This window comes from Papio anubis, chromosome 7, assembly GCF_008728515.1.
Source record: "Papio anubis isolate 15944 chromosome 7, Panubis1.0, whole genome shotgun sequence".
In the NCBI taxonomy this organism is placed as follows: domain Eukaryota; kingdom Metazoa; phylum Chordata; class Mammalia; order Primates; family Cercopithecidae; genus Papio; species Papio anubis.
In genome coordinates, this window is record NC_044982.1 from 47,978,514 (window position 1) to 48,003,657 (window position 25,144).

Sequence of the window (25,144 nt, forward strand, 5' to 3'; positions counted from 1 at the left end):
AGACATATAAAAATTAATCTCACTGATAATTTTTTTCTATCACAACTGAAGTTCAAATACATAGTAACCGCGATTATCCTTGATTCCTATCACTTAGCCTCTCCTATCACCCAGCCAACAATTCTCCTCCCTGGAGACAAACTTAGCAGTTTCTTGTTTCTATAATACATTTACAAGCAAACACATGTAAGAATATGTGACATACCATACATCTGAATTCCTCCCCACCCCATTTTAAATAATTTCAACAATTGCATAGTTCACACACTATTTTGCACATGGCTTTTTCACTTTAACAGTGCATCTCAGAGATTATTCCATATCAATACATAAACTTTTTAAAGTCTTTTTTTGTAATACATAGTATCCCATTGTACTGATGTACCACCACTTTAAAACCAGTCTATTATTGATAGATATTTAATTTTTTTCTATTTGCTGTTATAAAAATGTCAGAATGAATAACCTTGAACTACCTAATTTTATAAATACATAGATAATTACACCTATAGATTAAATGCCTAGATGTCAAAAGCCATGCCCTCTCCACTACTCTATGCTATCTCAGGATTCTAAGAAACAACTCACAGTCAGACTTATGATGACTTATACTTATTTTATTTAAAAACTTTAAATACCCAAATTATGCTTTTCATTTTATTTAAAAAATTGGAAATTTTTTTTTTTTCAGAATATGCTCAAAAACTGAACAGTCTGAGAGAGGGTTCTAAGCGAAGGTAAAATTACTTTAAAATCAGTGGCATAAACACTGTGCTGGCTGTCTCTTCCCGTTCAGAAGGTATCTGCCCCCGAAGACTCCACGTCCTCCTGCATCGTGCTGATGCTCAGAGACTGAGAGCAATCCTCGAGGTTCACTGAGGGCAGCGTCATGGACACCTTGGCAGGGGGCATCTGTGAAGCGGAGAGTGGCATTGCTTTCCCACCTGCACAAAGGACAAGTTCATTCAGCTCAACATGCATATCCTGAGTATTCACGTGCTTTATACTTTGCGAAATAATATGGCGGGGGGAGGGATGGGGGATGGATTCCAAATAAGTATTGCATATGAGGGAATCTCTTGTCCCAAGGTGCTCGAACTTGTCAGAGAGGTAAAATACACCTTCCTCCTTTCTACCATCACTCCTAATCAGTCAGAGACAACATTTCAAGAGTATATAAACTAAAAGTTGTGATACAAATGATAAATAGTAAGATCAAGTAGGGTTAAGGGCCTAGTCTCTGAAATCCAGAATTAACTTCTTGCTGGCTGTGTGGCTGTCAGCAAGTTATTTTACCATTCAAAAGTTCAGTTTCCCATATGTTAAATGGGATAATAGTACCTACCTTGCACAGTATAGTGAGGATAAAATAGTGTCAGTGAAGAGCTCAACAACAGAGCTTAGCACTCAGTAAGTGGTCAGAAACTAAGCGCTCCCATTACCACTAAAAGATGGCCATTATTACTACTGTTACCATTAAGTAAATAGCTAGGAGAGCAATAAAACACTATAATAGCCAGAAATTAAAGGTTTGTGGTTAGCACAAGAACGTGTTTTTTGTTTTCTTTTGTTTTTGTTTTTAAAGAGGTAAGACATGAGTCATGTAAAAGGCATTTGAAGTCAAAGGTTGCCAAGGCACTTTGCTCTTCCTCCTATTCCTAAAAAATGGACTCAAGAGCATGCCATTAATAATGATTTACTGAGTGCCTAAGGGTGTTATGCTATTAGTTAACAGAAGTGATATAAGATTAGCAATGTCAGAGGAAAAACATACTGCAGTGGTCATCCAAGTATTATTGACACTTGACTTTGGAAAGCGTTTTTCTCTGTAAAATAGACTTCTCTCTCTACTGTAAAGTAGACATTATCTCTACATTTAATGAAATATGAAAAAAAGTTCCCATTCCATGGATTGAGAGTAATATTATAATGTCTAATATGAAAGCTGGCTGGTGGCAGAGGGCAGGCAGTTTGGGATAAATAATTCATTAATATGTAAAAAATTCAAAGTTGACTATGTTAAGTGTATGTATCCGCCTATACCCGAATTCACCCCTGTAAGTTTAAAGCACAATGCCTAAGAATATAAAGACTGTCAACTTGGTATTATTTGAAACAAACAAACAAAAATCCCATTTAAAATTTCATGGATTTACCATAGACATAAGAATAATAAATACCTTAACAATAAATTACCTTAAACAATCTAAAAGACATATTTCAGACAAGAAAGAGTCATAGTAATTTTTCTAAAATCCCTTTATGTTTTTCAAGTAGTTTCTACAGTAATAACATAGAATCTTTGATTAAATTTGTATAGGGGCCACAGTACAATTAGACAGTTCTGGAGATTTTAATGATGACTCAATCACAGCTGTCCAAGATTAGAATACTTATAAAAGGAAAATTCCTTTCATAAAAGGAAATTTAACAAAGACTATTTTAAATACTATACCATTCCTTTTTTGTTACTTGTACCAATTTCATTTTTTTATAAAAAGGGAGAGGAAGATTTGGCATCATTACAGCAATATCACAAACTATAATACCATAGTATTTAAAAAGAAAGCAAGTTTTATGTGAATTTAAATAGAATACATATTTTAAATAGGAAAAGACTTTAGTCTTTTCAGTTTGTCAGGATATAATAAAAATGAAATGAATAGACACTAAAAACTATTTTTTTTAATCTTTTTTTTTTTTTTGAGACAGGTTCTTGCTCTGTCACCTAGGCTGGAGTGCAGTGGCATGATCATGGCTCACTGCAGCTTCAACCTTGCAGGCTCAAGTGATCCTTCCACCTCAGCCTCACAAGTAGTTAGGACCATAGGTATGCACCACCATGCCTGGCTAATTAAAAAAAATTTTTTGTAAAGGGAGGGTCTCCCTATGTTGCCCTGGCTGGTCTTAAACTCCTTTGTCTCAAACTCCTTGGTCTCAAGTGATCCTCCTTCTTCAGCCCCCCAAAGTGCTGACATTACAGATGTGAGTCACCATGCCTGGCCTTAAAAATGTATATAGAACATAAGCATTAATAATATATAATATTTAAATATTCTTATATTTTACAAAGCCATGATGCAGAATACACAAAATAACTCAGGGAAGCAGCCAATATCAGAGCTCACCTCATCAATAAAGTAAAAACTAACACTGGATATAACTAAGTTCTAGAGCAAATTAATTTTCCACTCATACAAACAACTTAATGTTACCTTCTAATTATTATTAAGAAAAACTCCATTCCTTGAGTTATGCATCTGCCAAAAACAACAGTGATACCAAATACTCTTTTCTCTGTTATTTAATTTCACAAAACCACTTTGTATATACCTTCTTTTTCTACTTTGTGCATGAAATTACTGATTAAATTGCTCAATGCTGTAACTAGAGCTATAACTTTTTAGGGTGGGGGGATCTCCTAGAAGTTTCCAAGTCTCAAGGAACATACTGAATTCAATCACTATAAGCATTTCTTGCAATTATTGCCTTATATTTGTATAATAATTCAAATTTTGTAAATACATTTTCCCCATCATATAATCTGATCCTAACAGTAAATCTGGGAAACAGTCAAGGCAACTGAGGCCCAGAGACATTAAGGTGGGCTTCTCCAAAAGCATATATGCACTAACTAAACATCTATATGAATCTTCTGCATGTATGGAGCTAAGAGCATATGCAGATGAAGAAGACAGAGTCCTCATCCTCAAGAAGTTCATCACCTAGTAGGGGAGATAAACATGTATAGGAATCCTTAGTTTAAAGGAAGTGGAAGGTAGCCATTGAGTTGGGACTGAAAAGATGGTGGGAAGGCAATGAAGGAAACAAGAACAACAAAATAAAGTCAAGATAAAGTTAATGTGTTAAGGGAACTCTGAGTATTCTGATATCAAATATTGTTCAGATAGGAGGAATGGTGAGATGAGGCTATAAAGCAAGGCCAGGGCCAAGTCCTGTAAAAGCAGTAAGGAGTCACAAAAGATTTTGAACAGAGGAATAATTTGAGCAAATGTATGGTCTAATATCCACCATCTACCAGGAACTTAAACAAATTTATAAGAGAAAAACAACCCCAAAGGACACGGACACTTTTCAAAAGAAGACATACATGAAGCCAGCAAGCATATGAATAAAAGCTTAATATCACTGCTCATTAGAGAAATGCAAATCAAAACCACAATGAGATGCCATCTCATACCAGTCAGAATGGGTATTATTAAAAGGCCAAAAAATAACAGATGCTGGTGAGATTGCAGAGAAAAGGGAACACTCATTCACTTGGTACGAGTGTAAATTAGTTCAACCATTATGGAAAGTAATATGATGTATTCCTCAAAGAGCTAAAAGCAGAACTACCATTCGACCCAGCAATTCCATTACTGGGTTTATACCCAGAGGAATATAAATCAGTCAAACATAAAGACACACATACGCAAATGTTCACTGCAGCACTATTCACAACAGCAAAGGCATGGAATCAACCTAAATGCCCCTGAATGACAAACTGGATAAAGAAAATGTGGTACATATATACCATGGAATACCATGCAGCCATAAAAAAGAACAAGATCATGTCTTTTGCAGGAACATGGATGAAGCTGGAAGCTATCATCCTTAGCAAACTAATACAGGAATAGAAAACCAAATACTGCACGTTCTCACTCACAAGTGGGAGCTAAATGATGAGAACTCATGAACACAAAGAAGGAAACAACAAACACTGGGATCTACTTGAGGTTGGAGGGTAAGAGGAAGAAGAGGAGCAGAAAAAATAACTATTGGGTACTAAGCTTAATACCTGGGTGATGGAATAATCTGTATGACAAACTCCCGTGGCCCGAGTTTACCTATACAGGAAACCTTCTTCACATGTACCCCCAAACCCAAAATAAAAGTTAAAAAAAAAGGTAAAAAATCATACTAATAGCGTGTGGAAGATAAAGAGAGAGGAGACGGATCTATAAAAATAGTCCATGGAAGAACTAATGGTCCTCAGCAGTGGAAATAGGGTCAAGATATTTTGGATGGAGACTTAGTACTTATAAAGAACCAAGTTTCACTCTGAAATGACAGATTTGGTTGACTGACTAGGCAGTAGTAAGAACGCCAACAAACTTGGGAGCAGGGATGAAGTTTTAAGAACACGTCTCTTTATGACAGGTCAAGAGTAGGGTCCAAATCAGGTCACTTAGGAATGGCCCCACCCAGACTGCTGGTGTGAGGCTTCTGTATGGGAAGGAGTAAAAGGCAGAGGGGATTAAGAGAATGGATTCTGGAACAGGGCAGAGCCGAACTCATTCATCCATCCAACAGATATCAATTGTGCACCTACTATGTGCCTGGTACTGTTCTAGACTCTGGAGAATACAGCAGTGAAGAAAACAAAGGGTCCAACCTCACCGGCTGCACATTCTGTTGGGTTTAGGGGATGAATGACAAGTAAGGAAATAAACATCAAATATAACAGGAAGTGATAAGTACTGTAAAGAAAAATAGCTAAAAGGTAAGAGGGATAGAAAATAATAAGAGACTGAAAAAGTTATGTAACTTCTCTGAACTCCAGTTTTCTCAACTATAAAAAAAAATATGAGTACCAACTTCAGAGGTTTTTATGAGGATTCAGCAAGATAATACGTTACAAAGTGTTTGTATAGTGCTGGAACATAGAAAGCACTCAAACAGATCAGCTCTTACTTTTATGTAATTGGAAGCCACTATCTAAAAGGCAATGAGGCTCAGGGTGGGCTGCAAATGGTACTCTGCTTTAGAAGGAGGAATAAGAATGTTTCATTGAAATACAATTAAGAAAAAAAAAAGGGAGTGGGGAAAGAGAGAGTGCACTCTGGGAGGCCTCCAAATAGTTATGCTACTTTAAACTCTAGTTAACTGTGTTTTAATCAAGAAGTTATAGCAATACAATGTACCGTCTTATATAAAGGTATTTGCTAATGTACATTTTGGGAATTTTTTTTTTTTTGAGATGGAATATCGCTCTGTCACCCAGGCTGGAGTGCAATGGCGTGATCTCGGCTCACTGCAACCTCCACCTCCCAGGTTCAAGCGATTCTTCTGCCTCAGTCTCCTGAGTAACTTGGATTACTGGCATGCGCCACTGCACCCGGCTAATTATTGTATTTTTAGTAGAGACGGGGTTTCACCATGTTGTTCAGGCTGGTGTCAAACTCCTGACCCTGTGATCCACCCACCTCGGCCTCCCAAAGTGCTGGGATTACAGGTGTGAGCCACTGCGCCTGGCCGAAATATTTTTATTTAAAGTATTCATTTACACAAGCTAAATCACAGTTTTAGAACTTTGTAAGAGAACTCTTTAGACTGGGAACATTAAAAAAAGCATCACTTAGATTACTGTGAGCCGGCGAAAAGGTAAATTCATAAAAAAATTTAAATTTTTTTAAAGAAAAGATGTAACATTTTAATAAATCACCATGAAAGCAAATATAAATCTTCTACCTCTATTAAATATAGTTTGATGCTTTTCAAGTTTGACTTTTTAAATTTGCACAGTCAAGTCATTACTCTATGATGTAATTGTTTCAACAGCTGTTTTCAGGTCTATAAAAAAGACTATTCCTTGATTCCATGGGTTTGCAGTATGTCATTTAACCTGGCATGCATTTAAGTGGGGCATGCCATGGAGTCAGACCATGCATTAGAAGCTTCCTGAGACATAATACACGTTTTTGACATTTGAAATTCCATTTTTTTGCTTTAAAAATATTTAAAATTCATAACAAAATTTTATATTTTCTGGTTTTGGATGTCAGATTTATAAAACTAAGTAAAAGAAAAACTATAATTGATTCTAAGTAATAAGTTATGTAATGAATGGTAGGATTCTATTCTCTGAATTGTTTTTCCAGTGATAGTGGTGAAATATTAGTTCCTCTCCTGTTAATTGTGGCTGTCTTATTCTGATTGCAGCACTTACCAGACTGCACTGTAATTATTTATGGATCTGTCATTTCTACCAGACAATGCATTCCTTAAGAGCATGCGAAGTCTCTGGAACTGACAGTCTTTGTGTTCTGAGTGACTAGTACAGCAGGTACACAATAAGTATCTGTGACCTTATCACCTTGTATTATTGTTACTAACTTGTAAGTCTGTTGTTTCTGTTAAAGATGTGCTCCACTAGGACAGTGACTTTGTCTGATTTATCTCTGCATCCTACAAAGCCTCAGCATGATGCTGGGCAAATAGCGGACCCTGAAATCACTGCTGAACCAAATTGATTTGTTTCTACCTAGAGAGTCTGTGGTTTCTCTTTGCTAACAGCTTGCTTAGATTCACGCTGACCAGATCTTGTCTTTAAAATCAGCCCTGAGTTCCAGCAATGCAGTTGCTTCCCAGCTGTCTGTGAAAATGTCATAGTATTTCAGCTGTGTTTTATTGAGTTCTTGAAGCATTTTTCCTGTCCACCCCGGGCTCATCCACTCTTGCTCCAATCCCTGCGTAAGCAGCTGCTAAACTATCCTGCTGTATTCAATTCTTCTCACATACTTAACCCAGTCGTACAGATTTGCAACATCATAGTCCCAGTGTCTGAGAATAAATGAAAGTCTTGATGAAGAAGGTGCCTTATCATTTGATGTTAAGTATAGTATGCAATATTTTATTCACTTCTGCTTTCCAGAATTAGTCACTATTAAACATTTCTTTCCTTACTCATGTTTTAGAAAGGGTAACTTAAAATGTTACAATGATCTTATCCCAAAATATCTTTTAGGCATATGAATCCTATTACTTTTTTTGTTTTTCAAATGAGTTGACAAATGCTTATTTTAAAATTTATAATTTAAGGTAAAAACAAAGCAGTTCTTATAGGAAGAATAAATGTTCCGACACCTGTAAAAACAACTCCAATTCTTTTTCCTCTAAAAAGCAATCGTTAATGTGAAAGGTCTGTTTCTTCTTATGCCAGGTTCCAGCTGCTTCACTTTGTTTAAAATGACTTCAAAGTTTAAACACTGTCCTGTCCCAACAAATAACCTCCCCCAGCTGGAATTATCTCGAGTCCTATCCTTAGTGCGCTGAATACCACACCTGCAGCCTTTTAATTCATCATTTTATAAACTTTCCAAAGCCAAAAGATAGGTTTTTTTTCCTGTCCCCTAACTTACACCTTTTGGAGAGCTGAGTTTATAACCTGGGGTGAATTTACAGATATTACAGAAGAATTAAAAATTGCTATTAGTATTTCTACTGTGTTATTATGAGAGAAAGAATCGTAAGGCAATGAAAAAATCTGAACAGCTCCAAGTTCAAGAACTTTTAAAGTAAAACTCTTACCTGTAAATACACATGTGAGGTACGGATTGAGCTCGTTTTGTGTCTGATCCATATCACCTGGTGAAACTACAGAAAAATTTATTTTTTCAGAAGAAAATCAGTTAAGCATAGAAATAATCATGATTCATTCCTATTCACTAAAAGAACACAAACCAAATGCACTCCCACCGTTATTCTCATAAAACCAGGTAAACAGAAGTTTGATCTAGTGGCCTTAATGTAAAGAAGGAAGTTAAACAGCTGAATTTTAATGACTATCAATAGAAAATACTTTAATGGATTATTGTCTTTATGCATCACAGATGAGAAGGGGGGAAGCAAAGGGTCATGAGAAAATCTGAAATTTGTATTAAACAAAGGAAATTCATGGGCCATTTCTTCCAAGGTGAAAAGTTTTCACAGATTCTCTTACGTAAGAATTTAATAATTACAAAAAGAGGTTTAGAATCTCCCTTCTTCCTAGGCCAGCCTGGAGCATATTACTCAATGCAATCATAGGAAACAACCCATAAAGCTGTCAGGGAGCACAGAAGAGCAATACACTATTATACCAAAGCAAATTGTTAGTACTGAGATAAAATAGGCTGAGGAAAAACTCTTTTTTTATGGCCAGAGAGTCGGAAAGTTAACTGAGCGAAACCTATAGCACATATAAGTCTCAGGCCAAAAAGATACCTGGATACCAAGGGCACGGCTCTGTTCTGAGGCTGTTAATCTGTGCTGTGAAGTTTAGTCAATTAACAACCTTCTATAACTTATTTCAAACAAATTCTTGGGGTAGGGTGATATGAAAAAAATTATAACGTTGTATAATCAGTATTTCTTTTCTAGTTTTCTTTAAGATAAAAATCAGTTATCTCTTAAGCTTCATTTATTTCACAACAATTTCAGGTGGTACATGTACACAATAGAGTGTTATTCAGCCATAAAAAAGGATGAGATCCTGTCTTTTGCAACAATATGGATAGAACCGGAGGTCATTATGTTAGTGAAATAAGCCAGACACAGAAAGACAAACTTTGAAGGTTCTCATTTATTTGTGGGAACTAAAAAATAAAAACAGGCCGGGTGAGGTGGCTCATGCCTGTAATCCAAGCACTTTGGGAGTTTGAGACAGGTGGATCACTTGAGCTTAGGAGTTCAAGACCAGCCTGGGCAACACGGTGAGACCCAGTCTCTACAAAAAATACAAGAAGTAGATAGGTGTGGTGGCTTGCGCCTGTAGACCCAGCTACTTGGGAGGCTGAGGTGGGAGGATGGCTTGAGTCTAGGAGGCAGAGGTTGCAGTGAGCCAAGATGGTGCCACTGCACACCAGCCTGGATGACAGAGCCAGACTGGAAAAAGAAAAGAGAAGAGAGGAGAGGAGAGGAGAGGGGAGGGGAGGGGAGGGGAGGGGAGAAGAGAAGAGGGGAGAAGAGAAGAGAGGAGAGGAGAGGAGAGGAGAGGAGAGGAGAGGAGAGGAGAGGAGAGAAAAGAAGAGAAGAAACAATTTAACTCATGGAGATAGGCAGTAGAAGGATGGTTACCACAGGCTGGGAATGGTAGTGAGAGTGGGAGGGAAGTGGCAATGGTTAATGGGTTTAAAAAAAAAAAAAAGAATGAATTTGGCCCCGTAATTTGCTAGCACAACAGGGTGACTATAATAAAAAATAATTTAATTGCACATTTTAAAATAACTGAGTATAATTGGATTGTTTGTAACACAAAGGAGATGCATACTCCATTTACCCTGATATGATTATTACACACTGCACGCCTGTATCAAAATATCTCATGTAACCCATAAATACATATACCTACTGTGTACTCACAAAAATTAAAAATTAAAAAAAAATTACACTAAAAATTAAAAAAAGATTGGGTGGATTTTCATAAGAAGATATTTAAATGAGTAAATTTATAAGCATTCCACATTCCATTATGCTGGGCCATACATTCTCACTGGAGATAAACATTCATGTTAAACTATTATTGTTATACTGTAGAAAACTTACATAGTTTTATAAGGACAAGAGTGTGGACAAATACAAGTTACATATATTTGATATCCACAAATAGACCAAAATTGAACATACAACCAAAAATACAGGTTTTGTTTGTTTGTTTTTTAAATAAATGAGGTCTCATTCTGTTACCCAGGCTGGAGTGCAATGGTACAATCATAGCTCACCGCAGCCTTGACCTTCTGGGCTCAAGGGATCCTGCCATCCTGCCACCTCAGTCTTCCTAGTAGCTAGAACTACAGGTGTCTGTCACCATGCCCAGCTTAACTGTGATATGATTTTAAAAAATCTTTAAATGTATTAAAAGTGTTCACTATGGGCCGGGAGTGGTGGCTCACAAGGTCAGGAGATCGAGACCACCCTGACTAACATGGTGAAACCCCGTCTTTACTAAAAATACAAAAAATTAGCCGGCCGTGGTGGCGGGTGCCTGTAGTCCCAGCCACTCGGGAGGCTGACGCAGGAGAATGGCGTGAACCTAGGAGGCTTAGCTTGCAGTGAGCCAACATTGCAACCACTGTACTCCAGCATGGGCGACAGAGCGAGACTCCCTCTCAAAAAAAAAAAAAAAAAGTGCTTACTATGATGTTAACATTTAAATGCTATCTGTGTTCACTTCTCACTCTGTTTCTAAATTTCCAAGAGTTAGAGAGGGAGAGAAACTATTACTGCTTGGTCCCTCCAGTTTAATAGAGCTCCCTTTCAAATTCTACAAAGAACAAACAGTATAAACATGAAAACAAAGGTATCAATACCACCTCAGAGATCCCTTCCATTGAAGAACCACTTGTTTATAGAAAGAATATTACCTACCTAATTGCGTTTATAAAGGATTTTAGCAGAGTATGCCACATAAAGGAAGGGTACATAAATGGTAACTATGACATAAACAAACTCTCCTCAGTCAAAACTGGAGGAGAATCTTGACTTCTGCAGTGATAACTCTTAACAGTTAAAAAAAACAAGCCACTATCACAATATCAGAGTTGACCACTTTTATTCTTAGAACAAGTAGTGGCTTCATAATTCTCTCTTGTTGATTTACGGGGTTTACTGGAAGGGTGAGTATTGTGCTCTGCAGTTGATGATTAAAGTAGCAAACATGGTCTACAACTAGATCAATACAACTTGAAAACTGCTTCTCAAGTTTGTTCGTTCTTACAATTCTTTATCCTGCTGATCAAAACTGAAAAAAAAAAAAAACATAATACTGGTATTGAAGTCAAAAGAACAGAAGGAAAATTTTGGAATTATTTGATCTATAAATTTCTATTAACATTTCTATGGAAATTTTGAATGAGCAATGCTGACTAGAAATTGAGTTATATATTAACTATAAATATAATTGATATTTTTATCTTTACCACTAAAAGCTGACTTGTTAACTGTTACTTAAATGTTTGAAGATACTACAAAATAAAGAACAAGTGATCTTAGATTTGGAAATAGAATTCCAGCCTGGAAAAGCAGGAATACTGGCTGAAAAACCTTTAATTGAAGGCACACAGTGGGTACTGGGATTGCACTACTTGTACACACTGTGCCTTTTCCAAATACTCCCCCTTATTTCAATATTTTAGCTTTTTATTTCAAATAATCATTCAAAATATTATTGCTATATCTGGTGCCAATTGAAAGTAAGCCATGTTATAGTTAGTGTAGAAGCTTTCCAAAAATTAGTATTTTTCAAGGAATACTACACAGCCATAAAAAAGAATGAAATAATGTCCTTTCCAGCAACATAGATGGAGCTTGGAGGCCACTAACCTAAGTGAACTAACTGAGAAGCAGAAAATCCATTACCACATATTCTCACTTGTAAGTGGGAGCTAAATAATGGATACACATGGACATATGGATGGAAATAACAGACAATGAAAACTCCAAAAGGTGGGGAAGAGGGGGCAGGGTTGAAAAATAACCTATCAAGTACAATGTTACTATTTGAGTAATGGGTACATTAGAAGCCCAATCCCCACAAGTAAGCAATATACCAATATATCCATGCAATAAACATGCACATGTACCCCCTGAATCTAGAATAAAATAACATTTGTAAAAATTGGTATTTTTAAAAAATAGAAATTTGGGCTTTATAATAGTTATACTCTTATATTAAAAAAAATTATTGTGGGCTTGAAAGCTTACCTTCTGACTCTTTAATGCTATTTTCAGTAAGAGTCACTGGTATAGCAATACTTACATCTGTAAATCTTTATAGTATTATTTTAAACAAATTGTTTATGGATTATCTAAGAAAACAGCATAAAACTATAGGGCTGTTAACAGCAAAACAAGGATATAAAGAAAAAGCCCCCCAAAATGTGAATTTTTTAACCCACAAAACAACACAAATTTTTAAAGGGATGATGTCCAGAATTTAAAACAAAACCTAATAAGGAGACATCTAAAATTAGTAACAGTCAGAATAGCTGCATTTTTATACTAATTTGAGTTCACTAAAAAAAAAATTAAAAATCCAATAAATTATTAGGGTACTTAAAAATATATAAAAAGAAGTTAGTACTTGTTAAATAACCTGGCCATATCCTCCAAATTAAGTTACTCATTGGCTCTAGTAGGTATACCAACTCTCTTAAATAATAGCATTTTCAGAAATAGGATCCTGGCAGCATAAAAGTATATATCCCACTGCCAAGAAGTTGACAGTTAATTCAGAAAATAGATGACCCACCTATCCTGAATGCAAATCACAATTAACTTGAGTAATGTACATTCAATTATTAAAGCTCATTAAAAGGCATTTAAGTACTTGACTGTATTCCTGTTGGTGTTATGACAGAGAGAGTGCCTGCCTTTTAGGGGCAAGAATGTCTAGAGGGACATTCCAGCATTAAAATTTGGTTGAGAACTGAGAGACTCTATGTTTTAATAGACAACTTTATCTACAACTCACTTCCTGTTAGTTGAACAGCCTGTGAAACAGCTACTAAAACAAATTCCTCTCAGATCATTCTTTATAAAAGCATGCCATAATAGTTTAAAAACTAAAAGAACCTTAAAAACTACAATAGGTTTGCCTGGTGAAAGAAGCCATACATACCGTATGATTTCATTTATGTGAAGTGCAAACAAGGAAACTAAGCTAGGTTGTTAGAATAGTGGCTTTACGCTTGTGGGAGTGCAGACTGTGGCTGGGGTGAAAGGGAGCATGAGGGCCTTTGGGGGTTTGGCAGTGTTCAATTTCTTGAGCTGGATACTGCTTGCACAAGTGTACTGTATTTGTGAAAATTCTTTGAGCTGTACACTTATGATATGTATACTTTTCTGAATGTATATTATTCTTCCATAAAAAAGTGAAAATGGAAAAAACCAATAGGGTAGTTTCAGCAATTAAAAGGTGATACCTTTGTAGTTTTAAAACTTTTTTTCCAATGATAAAATTAAGCCAAATTACTGACATTACTAGGTAACCTTTAATATCAAATAGTTACACTAAGTCAGAGGCCGTGCTGCTGACTACAAAGATGAATTCCTTTCTGTTTTTTCTCTGGAAACCTTGAAATACCAGTGCACTGAAATTATTCAGAAGCAGAAGGTGAGATTTTGTGGTTGCTGTAGTTTAACTCTCACAGGGCTTACTATCTAGGATACTTCATGCTCTATGAGAATCAGTCACTTGATTTAATTGAAAGCACAAACTATAATCCAGTTTTAACTAATCTTGACAGCATTTTAAAAATCTTAATACATTGTAAATTCACATTTAATTCCTTTCTTTGGTACAAAAGAAGTTTGCTGTTTCAGTTTATGTCTACTAAGCAATAAATCATAACTACACTTAAACTCGACCATAGCTTTGTCAGTAATAATGCCCATAATTCTAATACATGTATATGACACCAGGCCACAGACTGTTAGAGAAGGCCACTATTGTAACATTCTTATCATGACATCTGGTAATTACCAAAGCTGACGGCAAAGTAACTCCCTAATATTTACTAAACAGTTTGAAGCTAAGTGCCTCTATATCTACACACAGAAAATCTACTTTCTGAGATGGAAACCCTTCCGAAATATGAAGACTTCTCTCAAATTATGGCTTGTGATTATCACTAAAAATACACGGTACTATCTGTGTAGTCTTGACAGTGGGTTTTGACATCTCTAGCCATTCCTAACTAAATATGGAAACAAAAATTAAATGTGACATAGTGACCAGTTCATTTCCCTAAGGCCAGACCTGCTAACTTTTGAAAGAGTGAAAGAATGAAAAATGAGCTTTCAAATACAGGAAGCCACTAGAAAATAGGAACACCACCATTCCACATCCTAAAATAAGAGCTTTAAAGATTTTCTGTTGAATAGCAAGTTTCGGGGCAAGGGGGAGAGAGGGAGAGGGTGGGTTTCTGCTCACTGTACACACGACACCAGTGGGAATAAGGGCCAGTCCAAGTTCTACGTTACCATTACTCTGGGTAATAGTTCCAAGCTGTGAGGCACAGCTGTATAGGCCCTGCCAGCAAGGCCATCGCAGCAGTGCTTTGATAGCGTGGGGCCCCGAAGTGTCAGGATATAGAGAAGGCAGCAGTTGTTGGCTGTGAAAACAGTCTGATACAAACCAGATGGGAACTTACTAGATGGGCAACACAAAGGAAAACAATTGGCTCATTCAACAAAGTCAGGCCCCTGCCCCAGAGAATTCACAGAAGACAATAACAGTCACCCAGAGTTGATGCAAACAAGAAACAGCCATGTGGTTACAGTTTAAAGAACTGTTTTTCCTTAGACTAAACAAAGTTTTGATTTCTAATTCTTGTACTCATTAATTGAAGTTTGGTGTACAGGTCTTTTTGCCAAAGATAAATATTTCATTTCTTTTGTGACACCGATAGAAACTAATTTTGCACTGCTTCCTCTAAAGTGCTATGAACATAAGCTAAGCTATTTCAGGAAACTGGCAAATTTAGAAAATGATTGATCATGCTGACACAATAATTAGAAAATATCCAACATATTATTTCCAGGACTTCCTAAGTCCTAGTTTGTGTAATGTAGGCAGAATGACACAAAAGGCAGTAATTGCAAGGCTCTCAGAACTGTATTTCTATATAAATTGTTTTTTATGACTTCATTAGATGGTACAGTATTACTGCAATTATTATTCCCAAGAAAAAAGTACTCCTATTTTCCATAGCCTCTGTGAGGCTTATCACACAAAAAGGTTCCTGACCATTCTGAGCTGGCAAGTGTAACAAAGACTAACAATTAGATTTTAAGACACATTTTAGCAATAACATTTTACTGAAAGACTTTTGTGGGTATATATTCCATAACAGAGTAACTTGTTTTACCATTTTAACAGATAGCAAATAGCATTTGAGCTTAAAATAATTCACAAGTAATTGCATTTCTTCTTACTAGAAACCCAAGAGTAATTTTGACCTCTGTATTTACTGCAATTAAAAAGTATACCCAAGAAAGTCTTAAATTTGGAATCACCATTTTTAGGTCAAGGATAAGGAGCCCATCAGGGACACTCTGAAAATAATGAGGTGTATTACACAGCATTTGTCATGCATATATTTAAAAAAATTTGTAACTATATAAAACAGTGATCTTGTTTTATTTTGCTTTTATAGTAATAATAATAAATAGATTTCTTAAAAGACATATTTTCTGAAAATGATGGAGTTGGTTTCATTTCATTTTCATCTGTGGAACTGTAAAAATTACTATGGTATATGAGATATAAGACTTGGGTTTCCCAGTCTGCACATGCAGGATTGCCCAGATTATTCCCATTGGCTACTCCCATCCTAAAAGCTGAGCCTGAACACAAGGACCCTTTCCTGTTCCATTAAGTCTTTCATCCTGTGCAAGGTAATTCTGAAGTAAGCCAGAGAAACAGAAGTGAAGTAACAATTTGGTATGTAGTTTGATGCCATCTTAAGTATTATCAGCCATAGGTACTTACCTCCTCTTCTCTGCTGCATACACATACCTGTTCATGCATACTTTTTCTTTTTTTTTTGTATTACACATTAAGTTATGGGATACATATGCAGAACGTGCAGGTTTGTTACATAGGTATACACGTGCCATGGTGGTTTGCTGTACCCATCAACCCATCATCTACATTAGGTATTTCTCCTAATGCTATCACTCCCCTAGCACCCACCACCCAACAGGCCCCGGTGTGATGTTCACTTCCCTGTGTCCAAGTGTTCTCACTGTTCAACTCCCACTTATGAGTGAGAACATGAAGTGTTTGGTTTCCTGTTCCTGTGTTAGTTTGCTGAGAATGATGGTTTCCAGCTTCATTCATGTCCCTGCAAAGCACACATACTCATCCTTTTTTATGGCTGCATAGTATTCCATGGTGTATATGTACCACATTTTCTTTATCCAGTCAATCACTGATGGACATCTGGGTTGGTTCCACGTCTTTACTACGGTGAATAGTGCTGCAATAAACATTCATGTACATATGTCTTTATAGTAGAATGATTTATAATCCTTTGGGTATATACCCAGTAATGGGATTGCTGGGTCAAATGGTATTTCTGGTTCTAGATCCTTGAGGAATTGCCACAATGTCTGTTACAGTGTTCTTCTACAATGTCTTTACATTCCCACCAACAGTGTAAAAGCATTCCCATATCTCCACATCCTCTCCAGCATCTGTTGTTTCCTGACTTTTTAATGATCGCCATTCTAACTGGCGTGAGATGGTATCTCATTGTGGTTTTGATTTGCATTTCTCTAATGACCAGTGATGATGAGCCTTTTTTCATATCTTTGTTGGCCACAAAAATGTCTTCTTTTGAGAAGTGTCTGTTTATATTCTTTGCCCACTTTTTGATGGGGTTTTTTCTTGTAAATTTGTTTAAGTTCCTTGTAGATTATAGATACTAGTCCTTTGTCAGATGGATAGATTGCAAAAATTTTCTCCCATTCTGTACGTTGCCTGTTCACTCTGATGATAGTTTGTTTTGCTATGCAGAAGTTCTTTAGTTTAATTAGATCCCATTTGTCTATTTTGGCTTTTGTTGCCATTGCTTTTGGTGTTTTAGTCATGAAGTCTTTGCCCATGCCTATGTCCTGAATGGTATTGCCTAGGTTTTCTTCTAGGGTTTTTAATGGTTTTAGGTCTTATGTTTAAGTCTTTAATCCATCTTGAGTTAATTTTTGTATAAGGTGTAAGGAAGGGGTTCAGTTTTAGTTTTCTGCATATGGCTAGCCAGTTTTCCCAGCACCATTTATTAAATAGGGAATCCTTTCCCCATTGCTTGTTTTTGTCAGGTTTGTCAAAGATCAGATGGCTGTAGATGTGTGGTGTTATTTCTGAGGCCTCTGTTCTGTTCCATTGGTCTATATATCTGTTTTGGTACCAGTACCATGCTATTTTGGTTACTGTAGCCTTGTAGTACAGTTTGAAGTCAGGTAGCATGATGCCTCCAGCTTTGTTCTTTTTGCTTAGGAGTGTCTTGGCTATAAGGGCTCTTTTTTAGGTTCCATATGAAATTTAAAGTAGTTTTTCTAATTCTGTGAAGAAAGTCAGTGGTAGCTTGATGGGGATAGCACTGAATCTATAAATTACTTTGGGCAGCATGGCCTTTTTCACAATATTGATTCTTCCTATCCATGAGCATGGAATGTTTTTCCATTTGTTTGTGTCCTCTCTCATTTCCTTCAGCAGTGGTTTGTAGTTCTCCTTGAAAAGGTCCTTCAAATCCCTTGTAAGTTGTATTCCTAGGTATCTTATTCTCTTTATAGCAATTGTGAATGGGAGTTCACTCACGATTTGGCTCTCTGTTTGTCTATTATTGGCATATAGGAATGCTTGTGATTTTTGCATATTGATTTTGTATCCTGAGACTTTGCTGAAGTTGCTTATCAGCTTAAGGAGATTTTGGGCTGAGATGACGGGGTTTTCTAAATATACAATCATGTTATCTGCAAACAGAGACAATTAGACTTCCTCCCTTCCTATTTGAATATTCTTTATTTCTCTCTTGCCTGATTGCCTTGGCCAGAACTTCCAATAGTATGTTGAATAGGAGTGGTGAGAGAGGGCATCCTTGTCTTGTGCCAGTTTTCAAAGGGAATGCTTCCAGCTTTTGCCCATACAGTATGATATTGTCTGTGGGTTTGTCATAAATAGCTCTTACTATTTTGAGATATATTTCATCAATACCTAGTTTATTGAGAGTTTTTAGCATGAAGAGGTGAATTTTATCGAAGGCCTTTTCTGCATCTATTGAGATAATCATGTGGTTTTTGTTATTGGTTCTGTTTATGTGATGGATTACGTTTACTGATTTGTGTATGCTGAACCAGCCTTGCACCCCAGGGATGAAGCTGACTTGATCGTGGCAGATAAGCTTTTTGATGTGCTGCTGGATTTGGTTTGCCAGTATTTTATTGAGAATTTTCACATTGATGTTCATCAGGGATGCTGGCCTGAAATTTTCTTTTTTTGTTGTGTCTCTGCCAGGTTTTGGTATCAGGATGATGCTGGCCTCATAAAGTGAGTTAGGGAGCAGTCCCTCTTTTCCTATTCCTTGGAATAGTTTCAGAAGGAATGGCAGCAGCTCCTCTTTGTATCTCTGGTAGAATTTCGCCTGTGAATCCGTCTGGTCCTGGGCTTTTTTTGGTTGTTAGGGCTATTAATTACTGCTTCAATTTCAGAACTTGTTATTGGTCTATTCAGGGATTTGACTTCTTCCTGGTTTAGTCTTGGGAGGGTGTATGTGTCCAGCAGTTTATCCATTTCTTCTAGATTTTCTAGTTTATTTGCATAGAGGTGTTTATAGTATTCTCTGATGGTGGTTTGTATTTTTGTGAAATCAGTGATGATATCCCCTTTATCATTTTTTTATTATGTCTATTTGATTCTTCTCTCTTTTCTTCTTTATTAGTCTAACTAGTGGTCTATCCATTTTGTTGATCTTTTCGAAAAACCAGCTCCTGCATTCATTGATTTTTTGAAGGGTTTTGTGTGTCTCTATTTCCTTCAGTTCTGTTCTGATCTTAGTTATTTCTTGTCTTCTGTTAGCTTTTGAATTTGTCTGCTCTTGCTTCTCTAGTTCTTTTAATTGAGATGTTAGGGTGTCGATTTTAGATCTTTTGTGCTTTCTCCCGTGGGCATTTAGTGCTATAAATTTCCCTCTACATACTGCTTTAACTGTGTCCCAGAGATTCTGGTATGTTGTGTCTTTGTTCTCATTGGTTTCAAAGCACTTATTTATTTCTGCCTTAATTTCATTATTTACCTAGTAGTTATTCAGGAGCAGGTTGTTCAGTTTCCATGTAGTTGTGCAGTTTTGCGTGAGTTTGTTAATCCTGAGTTCTAGTTTGATTGCACTGTGGTCTGAGAGACTGTTATTTCTGTTCTTTTGCATTTGCTGAGGAGTGTTTTACTTCCAATTATGTGGTCAATTTTAGAATAAGTGTGATGTGGTGCTAAGAAGAATGTATATTCTGTTAATTTGGGGTGGAGAGTTCTGTAGATGTCCATTAAGCCTGCTTGGTACAGAGCTGAGTTCAAGTCCTGATCATCCTTGTTAATTTTCTGTCTCATTGTTCTGTCTAATATTGACAGCAGGGAGTTAAAGTCTCCCACTATTATTGTGTGGGAGTCTAAGTCCCTTTGTAGGTCTCTAAGAACTTGCTTTATGAATCTGGGTGCTCCCGTATTGGGTGCATATACATTTAGGATAGTTAGCTCTTCTTGTTGCACTGATCCCTTTACCATTACGTAATGCCCTTCTTTGTCTTTTTTTATCTTTGTTGGTTTAAAGTCTGTTTTATCAGAGACTAGGATTGCATCCCCTGCTTTTTTTGCTTTCCCTTTGCATGGTAAATATTCCTCCATCCCTTTATTTTGAACCTGTGTGTGTCTTTGCTTGTGAGATGGGTCTCCTGAATACAGTACACTGATGGGTCTTGACTCATTATCCTATTTGCCAGTCTTTGTCTTTTAATTGGGGCATTTAGCCCATGTACATTTAAGGTTATTATTGTTATACGTGAATTTGATCCTGTCATCAGGATGTTAGCTGGTTATTCTGCCCATTAGTTGATGCAGTTTCTTCATAGTGCCAATGGTCTTTACAATTTGGTATGTTTTTAGAGTGGCTGGTACCAGTTTTTCCTTTCCATGTTTAGTGCTTCCTTCAGGAGTTCTTGTAAGGCAGGCCTAGTGGTGACAAAATCTTTCAGCATTGGCTTGTCCCTAAAGGATTTTATTTCTCCTTCACTTACGAAGCTTAGTTTGGCTGTATATAAAATTCTGGGTTGAAAATTATTTTCTTTAAGAATGCTGAATATTGGCCCCCCATTCTCTTCTGGCTTGTAGGGTTTCTGCAGACAGAACAGCTATTAGTCTTATGGAATTCCTTTTGTGGGTAACCCAACCTTTCTCTCTGGCTGCCCTTAACATTTTTTCCTTCATTTCAACCTTGGTGAATCTGATGACTATGTGCCTTGAGGTTGCTCTTCTTGAGGAATATCTTTGTGGTGTTCTCTATAAATCCTGAATTTGAATTTTGGCGTGTCTTGCTAGGTTGGGGAAGTTCTCCTGGATAATATCCTGAAGAGTGTTTTCCAACTTGGTTCCATTCTCCTTGTCACTTTCAGGTACACCAATCAAATTTATGTCTTTTCACATAGTCCCATATTTCTTGGAGGCACTGTTCATTCCTTTTTATTCTTTTTTCTCTATTCTTGTCTTCACACTTTATTTCATTAAGTTGATCTTCAATCTCTGATATCCTTTCTTCAGCTTGATCAATTTGGCTATTGATACTTGTATATGCTTCACAAAGTTCTCGAGCTGTGTTTTTCAGCTCCATCAGGTCATTTATGTTCTTCTCTAAACTGGTGATTCTAGTTAGCAATTCATCTAACCTTTTTTCAAGGTTCTTAGTTTCCTTGCATTGGGTTAGAACATGCTCCTTTAGCTCGGAGGAGTTTGTTATTACCTACCTTCTGAAGCCTACTTCTGTCAATTCATCAAATTCATCTGTCCAATTTTGTTCCCTTGCTGGTGAGGAGTTGTGATCCTCTGAAGCAGCAGCATTCTGGTTTTTGGAATTTTCAGCCTTTTTGGGCTGGTTTTTCGTCATCTTCATGGATTTATCTACCTTTGGTATTTGATGTTGGTGACCTTCATAAGGGGTTTCTGCGTGGATGTCCTTTTATGTTGATGTTGATGCTGTTCTTTTCTGTTAGTTTTCCTTCTACTAGTCAGGCCCTTCTGCTGCAGGTCTGCTGGAGTTTGCTGGGGGTCCACTCCACACCCTGTTAGCTTGGCTATCACCAGCAGAGTCTGCCAAACAGCAAAGATTGCTGCCTGTTCCTTCCTCTGGAAGCTTTGTTCCAGAGGGGCACCCGCCAGATGTGCTGCTGCCTTTCTTTCAGAGATGCCCTGCCCAGAGAAGAGGAATCTAGAGAGGCAGTCTGGCTACAGTGGCTTTGATACGGTGGGTTCCACCCACATCCAACTTCCTGGTGGCTTTGTTTACACTGAGGGGAAAACCACCTACTCAAGCCTCAATAATGCCGATGCCCCTCCACCCACCAAGCTTGAGTGTCCCAGGTCAACTTCGGACTGCTGTGCTGGCAGCGAGAATTTGAAGCCAGTGGGTCTTACCTTGCTGGGTTCCATATGGGTGGAATCCGCTGAGGTAGACCCCTTGGCTCCCTGGCTTCAGCCCTGTTTCCAGGGGAGTGAATGGTTCTGTCTTGCTGGTGTTCCAGGCGCCACTGAAGTATGAAAAAAAGCTCCTGCAGCTAGCTCGGTGTCTGCCCAAATGGCCACTCAGTTTTGTGCTTGAAACCCAGGGCCCTTGTGGTGTAGGCACCTGAGGGAATCTCCTGGTCTGCAGGTTGCGAAGACCATGGGAAAAGCATAGTATCTGGGCCAGAACGCACTGTTTCTCACAGCACAGTCCCTCGGGGCCTCCCTTAGCTAGGGAAGGGAGTTCCCCGACCCCTTGTGCTTCATGGGTTAGGCAGCGCCTCACCCTGCTTCTGCTTGCCCTCTGTGGGCTGTACCCACTGTCTAACCAGTCCCAGTGAGATAAGCTGGGTACCTCAGTTGGAAATGCAGATATCACCCACCTTCTGCATTGATCTCGCTGGGAGCTGCACACTGTAGTTGTCCCTATTCAGCCATCTTGCCCAGGTCCCTAAGATATATCTTATACATATAATCTTAAATATATTCACTGAAAAGAAACAATTTTGTTGAAAGTTAATTTATCTCCCTAACACTATATTGAACATGTGCCATCTTTAGCATTTCCTCACCAGCATCCTTTAAAGCTTAGGACAAATATAGGTTCATTTCCTATCTGTTAAAGGAGAGCTGATTATAACATGAGTATTCAAAAAGGAGAGATTTCCTAGAAACAGTCATGCTAATAAAGCTAACACTTTCAGGGCCGGGCATGGTGGCTCACACCTGTAATCCTAGCACTTTGGGAGGCCGAGGTAGGCAGATCACAAGGGCAAGAGATCAAGACCATCCTGGCCAACATTTACTAAAAATACAAAAATTAGCTGGGTGTGGTGACATGAGCCTGCAGTCCCACCTACTTGGGAGGCTGAGGCAGTAGAATCACTTGAACCCGGGAGGCAGAGGTTGCAATGAGCAAAGCTAACACTTTAATAGCTCTTAATATATGTCAGGTTCTAGTATAAGTGTATTTTATGTCTTTAATTACCATGAAGTATCTATACTATATTACAGATAAGAAAAGCACAGAGAGGTTAAGTATTTTGCCCAGGGTCACCAGCTAGTAAACAAATGAGCTAGGATTTGAGCTCATGCAATTTGTCTCCAAAGTGCCTCTAATTCTAAATAGAAGAACAGAATCATCAAAAACAACTGGAGTCCTTAATCAGTGTTTCTCAAAGGGTGGTCCTCCCTCTTCAGCATCCGAATAACCAGGGGTGCTAGTTTAATGTTTACATTCCCAGGCCCCATCACAGGCAAACAATCACTTTAGGATCTACATTTTATTAATAAATAAATACTCCCGGAAAATTCTATGTCTGTTAAAGTTTGAGGAATACAGTATTAGAGACTAACAGTCTAGTAGTGGTTCATCCTACATGTATGATAAGACTATATCACTTCCCTGTTCTAATTTATTAATTTATTTTAGTTTTCAGTCAAGCTTTTAATAAAAAGATCATGAAATAACAGTTTCTCACAGCCATACATTAAGACTGCACACTTCTGAATGGAGAGATCACTCAATGGTGAATTGCTTTTTTATGACACTGGACGGCTGCGTAGCTGCATCTCTGGCCTGAATTTATTTGAGGGTAATGTATTCTGAACTGAAAATAATCAAGCTTCTCTTTTTATTTTCATTATATGAACAAAAAGGGTAGAACCGGTTTAGTGGAATAATTCACTGTTATATGATTGAAATAGTCTGCCTAATTTCTATAAAATTAAAATCACTAAAAAATTTTTAGTAAATGATTACTAGGTTGATTAGAAGGACAGCATTTGTAATATATCAACTTGCAGTTAATTTGGAGGGCACTGTGGTATAATAAAAATAATACTGAGGTTGAGAGTGGTGGCTCATGCCTGTAATCCCAGCCAAGGTGGGAGGATCACTTGAGCCCAAGAGCTCAAGACCAGCCTAGGCAACATAGCAAGACCCATCACAATAATAACAATAATAATAATAATAATAACAACAACAACAACAATAATAATGTTCAACTAGAAGATCAGATGCTACTCCTAAAACAACAACAACAACAATAATAATGTTCAACTAGAAGTAAGATCAGATGCTACTCCTAATTGTGATCGCAACCTTTGGTTCTGTTGAACTGGAGATGGTTCCCCTGCTCCCAAGTCTTAAGTATTTACCTCATTAATATCAAAAGGTAAAGATTTTTATCAACTCTATATTTACCTCTGTGATTATAAGGTTAAATTATTTGTAATAGTTGTTGAATAAAAAGGTTACTGATTGATCTAACAGTTTAAATTATATTTTATATCAATTTGATTTCTATTTTAAAAATTGTAATAAAAACTTTAAAGTCAAGTTTCAGGAAATCTGGTAAAGAACAATGAAAGGGTTGAAGAGGTTTTTGGAATGTTGGCAAGTCTTCAAAACAATCCTTGTGTATGGTTTTGGTGAGATGTGTTTAATGTCAACAAGACGAGAAAAACCCAAGCTCTCCATATACGGTGTATAATTGATTCCACAAAAAGGAAATTAAATAATTTCCACAATTAAAATGCTTCTATATTGAAAAGGAAATTACTTTTAGTACCAATAAGTAAAAATGTTATAGAAATCCTTGCATAATATTCAATGTCTTATTTAACAGATTTTCCATGTCAATCCTTTATGCATTTTGCTCATTGTGAGGGACCATCCTTAATTACACACATTTGTCTATCTGATTTTTTATATATATATATATATATGACATAGATATAGACATTATATATAGAGAGATATGCATATATATATTCTATCTCTTAAATCAAAAGTACAAATCCTTTCACACTGGAACAGTTAAAATAATCACCTATGTTTAAAAATCCATTATTACACCAGGGAAATATTTTTTCTCATATGGATTATGCCTCTCTCATGCAAACATCCTCACATAAAATGTAAGAAATGTATATACATAAAAACAATCTGCAAGTTGACCTAACACACTTGTTGCCACGTTTATTTTTCAACACCATAAGAAAAAAGTGACAAGTTGACAGTATAATTATAGAAAGATGTTTGTCTTTTCATATTTAATAGTATTCTAACAAATTATTTCTGAGGTGCAGTGTTTTAAAGAAATTATCCTTCTCAAC

General features: G+C 37.0%; 1 protein-coding gene across 1 annotated transcript in view; it reads right to left on the bottom strand.

Annotated features, from left to right (window-relative positions):
- Nucleotides 1-601: 601 nt before the first annotated feature.
- Nucleotides 602-25,144, bottom strand: part of KIAA0586 (KIAA0586 ortholog) — a 120,615-nt gene continuing 96,072 nt past the window's right edge. Inside the window, 2 exon segments of the mRNA XM_021941263.2 lie at nucleotides 602-944; nucleotides 8,314-8,379. Of these exon segments, the coding sequence (XP_021796955.2) occupies nucleotides 793-944; nucleotides 8,314-8,379 (218 nt within the window). The 3' untranslated portion in view covers nucleotides 602-792.